The sequence below is a fragment of the Pangasianodon hypophthalmus genome, chromosome 5, assembly GCF_027358585.1.
Source record: "Pangasianodon hypophthalmus isolate fPanHyp1 chromosome 5, fPanHyp1.pri, whole genome shotgun sequence".
NCBI classification, from domain to species: domain Eukaryota; kingdom Metazoa; phylum Chordata; class Actinopteri; order Siluriformes; family Pangasiidae; genus Pangasianodon; species Pangasianodon hypophthalmus.
The window spans coordinates 9120709-9130919 of record NC_069714.1 but is presented as its reverse complement, the minus strand read 5'-3'; the positions used below and the strand labels follow the sequence as shown (position 1 = coordinate 9130919).

The window sequence follows — 10211 nt, the reverse complement described above, 5'->3', positions numbered from 1 at the left end:
TTGTTCTTAACCCTTTGATTGGTCAGGAATTCAGCTTTTGATTGAATCCCATTTTGGATGATTAACAAAGGTGCTGAACTCCCTTTAAAAACCTTCAAAAACCTTTTAGCCTTAAAAATCAAAAGACAGACACTGAGCTCATCTCTATAAGAAACAAATAGCTGATTGATAATCCTGTAATGTAGCTCTTTCTACTACATATCTGAGTAGTTGCATATTGTAGTTTGGGGTCTATAAACAATATATAACCATTTCTTGGCTGAGAAAATTTGGAGGAGTCTATTGCTATGACATTTTAATGAAATAAAGAAGTTGCAGTGGTGTCTGAGTTCAAAGTCAGTAATAAGGTTTTACACAGATCCTATAGAGTAAAGACTCCTAAGCACAGGTGTGTAGAGTCAGATTTCATTGCCTATTTTATTTATACAGTTTTCAATCTGTATAGAGAATTAGTCTCTTTTTTTGTGTTGTGTGATTTAGTTTGAAAATAAACGATCATTCCAGTATAAAGTGAAATGCTTGGTACTGGTCACCTGATTGTAGATGATGTAATAATTCAGTTTGAACTGACAGGTAGAGAGGTGATTAAATAAAATCAGTTTTTGTCTAATCCAAGTTACATAGTACTTATGATAGTGGACATATTGCTTGGTTTTTCAGTCTAAATTGACGTGTAATGGGGTTGTGAGAAGACTAGATGAAAGATGCTAAAAATAATTAATAATATCAAAGAAGCTTTGCAATCCGTCCATCGTGCATTACAGACAAGGCCTTCGTGCCCACGATTCTGTGGTGTAAATGAGATTTTCTACGAAATACAGAATCGAAATCCTGAAAACGCTGGAAACGAAACAGCGTCTTTAATTTCCATAATGATAAACTTAACCAGGTTCACTCGGTGAGGCAGCGCTGACGTCAACAACCTATCTTGATCCAGGAAAAAAAAAAGTGTAATGGTGTAAGAGAGCGGTTGATTGACAGCGGCGTGGGCCAATGGGAGCGTGCGTAGTAGCGGCTCTTTAAAGAGCCTGCTAATAGGCTTCGCCGGAGGGCGGGGCGAGGTGTTGGGCGTCGAGGAGAAGTTTGGTTGACAAACCGTAACCAGCAGAAGGTGACGAGTTTAAAAAATTGGATTATTTGCTTGTGTGTTTGGGCTTTACGTCGCGGGAATGCTCGCAGGGCTTGTTGGACGGGCGGGACCGCGTTTAGATTCCCGTCACTTTTAAAAGTCTTCCTCTTCCGTTTGGCTGGAGGACTCGGAGGTCGTTGGACTCCCGATGCTGGGCGACGGAGAGCCGCAGCGTGTTGCTACAGAGTTCAAGAAACCACAAGTTAACACGAGACGGGAAGAGGCTCTGTGCTGTGCTTCACTGTGCTGTGCTAGCTGGCTACATGTGCTGTGTATGAATTTATAACTGGAGCTGACAGGGACAGAGATACACCAGCCCCTGCTGTTTTTATGTTATTTATTTATTTTTAAAGCGCAGTTGTTATTATTATTATTATTATTATTATTATTATTATTATTATTATAAGTGCAAGTTGTCAGAAGAAATACAGGGCTCACTCTAGTGCGCCTGGAAAACTGTAATTTTATTTAATAAGCCATTTCAGATGTTAGATATTAATATTCATACTTATGTGGAATATCAGAGGACACACACTCACACACACACACACACACACACACACAGAGTTGTGGTTGTAATTTTACTGGGTTGCAGCAGAGTGTCAGACAGACGCGCGTGAAGTTGTAGGGAAACTTTAATCAGGTCAGTGTGGTGATGAGTGCTGATGTCTGGACTCCTTACAGTGTGATGATGGAGTTGTGTTGCTCATCTTAACACACACACGCGCACACACACGCACACACACAGCGGATGGATTTCCCTGTTGCACCCTGCGCCTGCTCACAGCCTGTGGATTAACTCCTATACCTAACTCTTATCGTATTGCCCTTATCATTACGCTGTGATCCACAGATAGTAGCTTTTAGGCTTTTACCATTTTTATTTAACACATAATGAAAAGTTTGTGAAGTGACCTTTTGGAGCATCCCTAATTTATAGGGGCTGGTCAGTTTGTTGATCGTACCCATGTTGTCTTGCTTGTATGCGCACAGACTGTATAAACACGTCTAGCACTAGTTTGGGTTAGAAAAAGAAAAGCGAGCTGAAGCAGGAAGCCGGCGGAAATGGCCGGAGAGTGCACGTACAGCGCGCGCGCCGCCGCCGCCGCTGATGACACTTTGTGTCCTAGGGAGCGACAGGAGCAGTTCCGCGGCTACCTCAGTGGCGCCTCCTCCTCATCCTCCTCTTCCTCAACCGCCTCTTCATCGACCTTGTTCGAGACCATCGGCGGTTTTCTGTACCGTAAAAAGTTGGAGAAAGGCTTTGTGCACTACCGCGAGGTGCTGGCTGAAGACAAGCGGCTCCACTCCATCCAGGCTTTCCACGCGAGGACGCCCGGGAGCCCTCACCACACCCTGGAGGACACGTACCGGCTAGTGGCAGAGCACTACTGGTGGGAAGGTATATTATTCCGGATTATTCACTCCTAATCTTTTTGATCATGACCTTCCTGGAATGCATGTGATAAATTAGGGCGTAGAAAAAGCGCACATATTTATAGCAGTGGTGGCTCAACCCTTAAGACTCTGGGTTACTGATCAGGAGGTCGGGGTTCAAGACTCAGCAACACCAAGCTGCCACTGTTGGGCCCTTGAGCAAGGCCCTTAACCCTCTCTGCTCCAGGGGCACCATATCATGGCTGACCCTGCGCTCTGACCCCAGCTTCCTAACAAGCTGGGATATGCGAAGAAAAGAATTTCACTGTGCTGTAATGTATATGGAACGAAAAAAAGCTACTTCTTCTTCTTCACATTAGCAGTGCTCTTTATGGATCTTCACTCAGCCTCATGCATCCTGCGTGTCGCTGGACTGATGTGTTTATCTTACTAAACGCTTCACACTCCAACGAAAACATCCATGAGTTCACCGTGCCGGTGACGTGTGAAAGTCTGATTTCTGTCCGAGTTATCTTGGTCGACAGATGCGCACGCCTTAAAGGCTGGGCTATGACCTATTTGTCTCTGAAGAAACAAGCTGGTCCACCCTGAAAACCCCATATACACATACCCCAACTGTTAACTGTTCAAACCTGTTAACTGTGAAGAAATAGCTAAGATAGGCTTTCCACTTCCTTGTAACTTTTAAATGTTGTTTCAGCTCCTTTCAATCCAAAAGCTACCGCCTCTGCTCTCTCGCTCCTTTGCAGCAATACTGAGGAGAAAAAAAAAGGAGGTATCAGGGCATCGTCAGAGTCAGAACAACCTTCATATTAGTGTGCTACAAAGATTCATTTTAATAAGACCTTCTCCAGTTAAGCAATGTATACCTGCTTGATGTAGTTTTTATGTAGTTTTTGTTTGTTTGTTTGTTTGTTTTTTGTTTAATGAGTTCCTGTGTTTACGGTTGATGGGAAGTAAATATCCACAAGTAACAGTTGTGATTACTCAGCAACAGTATGGAAAAACTGCTTTATTGTGAATGCAGCCAAGTGCAAAAGTTTGCATAGTCCTAGGATAGAACAAGGAAGACAAACAAATATAATTTCTACCAACACATTTAGTCAGGTTTGATGTATCTTCCTGCATTATCACAAGAAATGCTCAAATAAAGATGATTAATATAATAATAGTAATTAACTGTTTAAAATTATTTAAAATTAATAATAATATAATCAAAATTATATCAAATAAAAAGTTTATAACTTTTTAAGCCTTTATAACTATCTGAAACTTTTTTGTTAGATAATTTGTAACAAAGGGGAACAAATTTTTGCACTTAGTTCTGTTGCTACATATTACCACTGTGATATGGCTTGCAGTATTTCATGTGACAAGGTTTAATAATTGTTCCATATCATTTTATGATGTGAATTATGTGAATGAGAATAAAAAAATGTATTAGATAAATGAAGCTCCAGTATGGCTGACATGGCAAACATTTGACAGGTTTAATTCTGTCACAAAAAACTAAGTATAAATGTTGAAATCAGTGTCCTACCTTTAACATTTATTGGTACTTTGGTAAAGTTCTGTTGAGATATGTGCTGCCATGTTTTGTGATTTGTTTGTTAATCCACCATGTGTGCCCTTTTCAGGAATGTACTTTCAGGTCAGAGACTTTGTTCTGGGTTGTGAGGAATGTCGTCTAAGGCAGGCTGAAAAAGCAAAGGTAAGATATTGTTTTTATTGTTTTTTTTTTTTTTTTTTTTTTTTTTTGACGTGATATTGTTTTTGATATCGGTTTTGATATTCATTTGTCTGCCTTCCTCTTTTCTGTGCCTTTAGTGCTCAAACATGGGGAACCTGTCTAAGATAGTGAAATCACATAGTCAAGAAGTTCTGAGCAAGCTGAATAGCCAACGAGAGGCTGGGCTGTTCTGTGACATTACACTGAAAACTGGTAGTGGCCACTCGTTTGTTGCCCACAAGGCAGTGTTGGCAGCTGTGAGCGAGTATTTCCAAGAACTATTTACTGAAATGGACTTCACCACTGAACCTCAGCCACATATTGACCTCACGGGTAAGCTGTTTTAAACAATTTTTTAAAATTTCATCCTATGGTGTGTCCCATCTTAATAAGTAGAACCATGGTTAGTTCCCCAAGATGTATGATTCTAGCAAAATTTTGACCTGGAATTGAGTGTAGAAAGCCTGATTTTGTGCAACACATGTGAAGGAAGAATGCAGTGTTCCTAAGTTTTGCTAATTGCCAATCATGTTTGTGTATGCTGTTTAGGTTTCAGTGAGGAGAGCTTGCTTGCTTTGCTTGAGTTTTCCTATACATCCACCCTGACTCTGAACTTGGGCACACTGACAGAGGTAGCAGCAATGGCTCGCCACCTCCGCATGTGGCCTGCTCTGGAGGCTTGTTCTGCTCTACAGAGTGAGCAAGAGGCTGGCCAGCAATCCTCCAAACTGCTAAATCCCACAGGAATGCCCTCTGTAATGCCTGGGTTTTCCTCTATGAACACCTTGAGAAACCAAAGCTCCCCCTCAGGAAGGACAGCAGGGTTTAAAAGAAAAAGGGAGAAGGAACAAGAGGGAGCCTCAGGGCCTTCCTGGAACAGCACATTGCAGAGCAGAGTACACATAGTAGATGGGACTGATGAATCTGACAGAGAAGACAATGATCAAACATTATCTGCCCAGTGCCAAAGCCAGGCTCTTTCCAGTCTCCAGACCGAGGATAATGGCTTTCCTTGCAGCCCAACTCGCAGAATGAAACTTATGGACTTCAAATCTCCATCCAGCAAGAGGAAATTGTCCCCTCACCCCTTATCATCAGTCATCCAAACATCTCCCTCTACTTCCACTCGATCCTCCTCTCCTTCCCGCCGGCTGCTTCGTTCCACACCAGGAGCTGCACTAGCCCTGCGTAGGCTCCTACCCAAAATTGACCTCTCTTCCAAGAGGAAGAGGAAGTCCTCCTCTTATCAGCGGATATATCAGGTAAAGAGTGATTTCTCTGTGGAACCGTCTCGATCTCAGCCAAATCCAGTAATCCCAGTGAAAGTGAAGCAGGAGGCAGAGGAGAAAGAAGTGTGCAGTGCAATCCCACAGGATGAAGTGCACAGTCCTCGTGCTCAGGAGAAATATCGACTACTTAGTTTCCTTGGCTTGCAGAGGAAGTCCCTCATGCCTGGCCCAGAAGAGCTCTCTGGCTGGGGACAAAAAAAGAGACTTAGGAAGTTGAAAGTGAGTGACTACTCTCTTACAGCACGACGCAAACCCCGTACACAAAGTCTAGGGGGAATTGCTTCTGGCCTGGGAGGTTTAGTGGGAGTCAACTCCTCGATGTCCCTCTGTGACATGACCAGAATGGATCTTCTGAAGAAAGTGATAAAAGTAGAACCCCATGTTACCGTGGACAAGAAATTCAAAAGGAAAAACAACACAGCTGGTCAAATGGAGCATTTGAGTGTTAGGACCACACGCAGCCAATCAATGAAGGTAGACTCAAGGGGGACTCATAATGATCGTCCGTTAAGAAACCGTTCTAGCAGCCCAAACAAACCATTACCTCGACCTCCAGGTAGAGAAAGGGTCACAGTGCAAGGAGCCCATGTCCCTCCAAAGAAGGTTACAACAAGGACAAAACAGGAACCCCGAGAGTATGCCATCTCACAGACAGCCCCCTCCCACATTGGTACTCGGCGCAGTCAGGGACCCACAGTAACTCCTCCTAAAGCCAGAGTATCAGCCCCTAAGAGCGGACCACCAGTAGATCGCTCACTAAGAATCACTACCACAGAATCAAAGCGTATGTTGCGCTACAACATTGGACGATCGACCACAGACAAGCGCAAAGGTACAAGACAAAACAAGTCAGGCCAAGAAAAGACCAAACAGAGAAGAGGAGTGTGTAAAGCAAACAATGTCAGAGAGGACAAAAAGAACATGGCACCTAGAAAGAGAACAGAAGATGAGGTGGCAGATCTTAAGGGTACAAGAGGTTGGGATTTTTCCAATACCAACCACCAGCACTACAATAATCCTCTGTATAGGGTTATAAAAGAAGAGCCAGCAGACCCTCTACCCCTGACCCAGCCCTTCCTAAATAGTGATGCTTCTGACCTGGGTAAACGTCAGAGCAAACCACCTGTGAAACTCTTAGACCAAGGTTTTCTCTTTGGGCTTTGCCGATCAGGTGGAATCAAGAGGGAGGAGGAGAGTGTGGACATCTGCTTGACTCGCTCTGTCTCTCACAGTAGTGCTTCCCATAGCAACACATCACCTGGCATTGTCAGAAGAGATCGGATTAGAGCAAGGATCACGTCAGAGGGATCTGGGCTAAATGGACCTCACTGGGCTGGGCTTGGCAACAGGTCAACTTCCTCTTCTCAACGGGTGCTTGTCCGAGTGAAGAAGGAAGAGGAAAAGATAGATGTATCCCAGCAGTCAAAAGCTAACAGAAGTTTTATACACCTCAAAGACAACAAAGGGAGCTGTAAGGTTAAAAGAGAGCCACCAAAGACAAAGGTAAAGCTGATACTGTCTACATTCAAACTTCTCTTATAACTAACATATTCATTTATTCACAGCTTTGCTTAACCTTTTTTTTTTTCCAAGACTTTGCAAAGCTGCAAATTTGGATAGAAAGCCTTGCTGAGTGAATAAATCTCATCAATAAAAAGTGCATCATATCTTTTTCTTTTCAAAGAATGTAAACAAGTTGTATCCTGTGAGCAGTCGGCGCACTGTTATGCTGGAGTCCATCCGACGTGCTCGCTTTAACCAGCAAAAGGGTCCCCGTGGTCAGTCCTCTGGTGGAGCTCATGCGTGCCTGCAGTGTAGAGCATCTTACAGAGACTGTGATGGCCTCATCATGCACCGAATCAGGCACATTGAAGGCAAACACTGGCCATGTCCTGTAAGTTCTTTAAGACAATATTGCTGTCATCTCTCTGTTAGCAGTTCTCTATATAATGCAATACCTTACTCAGCCTTTTAGCATTACTGCACTATACAATGCGGTACTGATTTGTTAATAGCTAGTTCTCACCTCAGGAGTTTACTATCAAAGGGATGTTGAGAGATCAAGACAGTTTTAATGAAAAGTAACAAGACAAATTGCATGCAGTATCAACCTGATACCAAGTTAATGCTCTCCCTTCGGCTTTGTTTTCTCTTCTTCTCTGCCCTCATGCCCCTGTTTTTTGATTATCAAGTTTCTTTCCATTCTTTTCTTGCAGTTGTGCAGTAAGACATTCTTCAGACAGAAAAATGTGAGAAACCACATAAGGACACATAATCCCAAACTCTACAAATGCCGTCAGTGCATTGCTTCTTCTTAAGGTAACATGCATACGTATAAATAACCAATATCCCTTTGGTACATTTTCCTATAAGTACTGATGCTGTAATTATATATATATAAAATCTAAAGTTTATGCTGTCTTAAATTCCTTAGGTGGAGAACACTGGGACAAAAAAGAATAAGGCTGGCTTTTTTTTTTTGTTTTTTTTAATTATTTAATTTTTTTGGAAATATGAAACTGTAAATACCTGAATGTCATGTAATGTGTTACATGAGATGAAGTTCAGTCTATAGATGTAATTATGGTTATTGGTATTCTGTGATTTTTTTTTTTTTTTTTTTTTTCCCCGTACAATAATAGTAATTGTTATTTAAATAATCAAACTGAAGATGTTCTGCAGTTTAGATAGATGGGGAACTTGAACCATTGATGTTTCTCTCAGGGGATGGAGCCTGGTGGTAATGGCGATATTTGTAAATGAGGATTGTGTAGAATGCTTTAAGAAGATTACTACTATTGTAATTACTGCAATTATAATATTATTGTTATTACAGTTATTTTTATAAATAGTATAATCTTGAGTGCACTTAAAAAGGTAGCTTTGTTTTGAAACCTAAGAATACTTGTCAAGTGGTCAGGTGAGAGTTCTGGGATCTACTTGAATGGTGGCTGAGGTGGAGCTTTTGATCTGCCTGTTGTTCATGGTAATTTGATGATAAATTAGAAATTAAACAAGACAGAGGTTATCGTCACTGAATCATTTTCTAAAGGGATGGTTGGAGGAATTAAAATTTATTGCCTTTGACTGTAGATGGAAATGCCTGTCTTTGCTTATATTTGCCATTTTGATCTTTGTTGACGGGCAGATTTCGTATCTCTGTTTTAAAATAAGGGAATCCCAACAGGTCTAAATGTGACTTTTTACAATATGTTTTCCGTATATTGCTGTTTTGGAAATTTGTTTTTAATGAGGCAATTGAATACCTTCTCAGATTGAGAGCTTTTTTTTTAAGATCCAAAGCTTCCACAGGATTTAATGCAGTGAAGTTGTATGAAGTTTTAAATGTAGTGACTTTAGTCTGAAACCACATCTGTTTCCAAACTGTAAAAAGACCAATATCAATATAAATAAATTTCGAATTTTACTCTGCAATTGTGTGGCAATATTGTCATACCACAGAATATAGTGATGATGTCTTTGGAATAATTAAGATACAAAGAGCATAAGAAAATTGGGTCTCGCTATTTTTTGTGATTATTGAAATATTTTGTATTTCTACTAGTCTGTGGCATCTTAAATATTTGTAACCTTTAAAACTTTTGCATTGATGGCATAATTTCAGGATGTTACAGTAAGCTGTAAGCCCTGAGGAAGTGTATCAGCACAGCCCACTGTCAGCATTTCTTTAACAATTCTGTTTTTTTAAATATGCATGACAGGCTTATTGTGGCAAGCATGAAATACATGAAAGTCCACTGTAGTTCTTTGTGTACTATCGTGCATTTAAAAAAATTCTGATGTGGGCTGCAAAATAGTCAATCCTTTTATCTTCTGCAATAAAATGGCTACAGAAATATCACTTGTTCCGTGTAAGCCCAAATTTAAATGATATTTAAAGAGGGATGCTTGGTATATTACAGGTTTCTAGGTGCATTTAACTAATAAGCACTTTTATGCTTATTTTTTACTTTGAACTTCATGTATATTAAATGGACATTGACCTTTTTTTATTTGCACTATAGCAGGTTAATTGTAATTGATTAAAATTATCTGATGTGAGACTGCAGAATGTTAGCATTAATTAGAACTTCTAGGTTTTTTTTTTTTTTGCAGCCACTTTAGTAGTGAGATGCCACTCTTGGCTGTTGTCATCTTTCAGATATTTTCTTCTTTCATGTTTATAAACATAAAAATTAAATATCTCAAGATAATAGGGAAAAACAAATGATATCTCACTAATATCAAAATAATAACGCTTGCATTTCCCTTTTTAAGTGTAACATAATTATACTTTAATTTCATGTAGATCAACACTTTGCATTTTTTACCTGTGCCCAACCTCTTTCATGCCATCTGAAGGAAAAAAAAAAAAAAAACATTTAAAACATGAAGACAAGCTGTACCAGTGTGAACATTTATGTGATGTACTGAAAAGGGCTGTATCAGTTAGAAATGTAATTTAAAAAAAAAAAAAAAAGAAAAGAAAGAAAATTAAGTATTTTAGTATTTTACAGTGTTTTGTATGTCTAGAACAGTTTCCATTTGCCTCTGAGATGAGGGTGACAGTGTAGTTAAAGTAATGACTATACACTCAAGTAAAACATTTTAAAAGTATAATAATTAATATCCAGACCTGTTCACGTAATGAAAAAACAGCATGTAA

The 10211-nt window shown here is 40.2% G+C and overlaps 1 protein-coding gene across 2 annotated transcripts; it reads left to right on the top strand.

The window, feature by feature from the left end:
• The first annotated feature begins 1050 nt into the window (after positions 1-1050).
• si:dkey-229b18.3 (uncharacterized) lies at positions 1051-9407 on the top strand. Of its 2 annotated transcripts, none has more exons than XM_026912803.3 (7): positions 1051-2531; positions 4165-4238; positions 4355-4589; positions 4806-7048; positions 7230-7439; positions 7762-7864; positions 7980-9407. In XM_026912803.3, exons 1-6 carry the CDS (start codon positions 2195-2197, stop codon positions 7861-7863), a joined length of 3201 nt encoding a protein of 1066 aa, XP_026768604.3. In that variant the 5' UTR covers positions 1051-2194; the 3' UTR covers position 7864; positions 7980-9407. The 2 variants fall into 2 exon arrangements, with proteins under 2 accessions (XP_026768604.3, XP_034160621.2); XM_034304730.2 differs by having other exon boundaries at positions 1055-1111.
• The last annotated feature ends 804 nt before the right edge of the window (positions 9408-10211 follow it).

Coding starts and splice junctions, on each gene's coding strand:
- si:dkey-229b18.3 (XM_026912803.3), top strand. CDS start 2,195: ATGGCCGGAGAGTGCACGTACAGCGCGCGCGCCGCCGCCGCCGCTGAT. Junction 2,532..4,164: donor AGAGCACTACTGGTGGGAAG/GTATATTATTCC, acceptor TGCCCTTTTCAG/GAATGTACTTTCAGGTCAGA. Junction 7,049..7,229: donor GAGAGCCACCAAAGACAAAG/GTAAAGCTGATA, acceptor TTCTTTTCAAAG/AATGTAAACAAGTTGTATCC.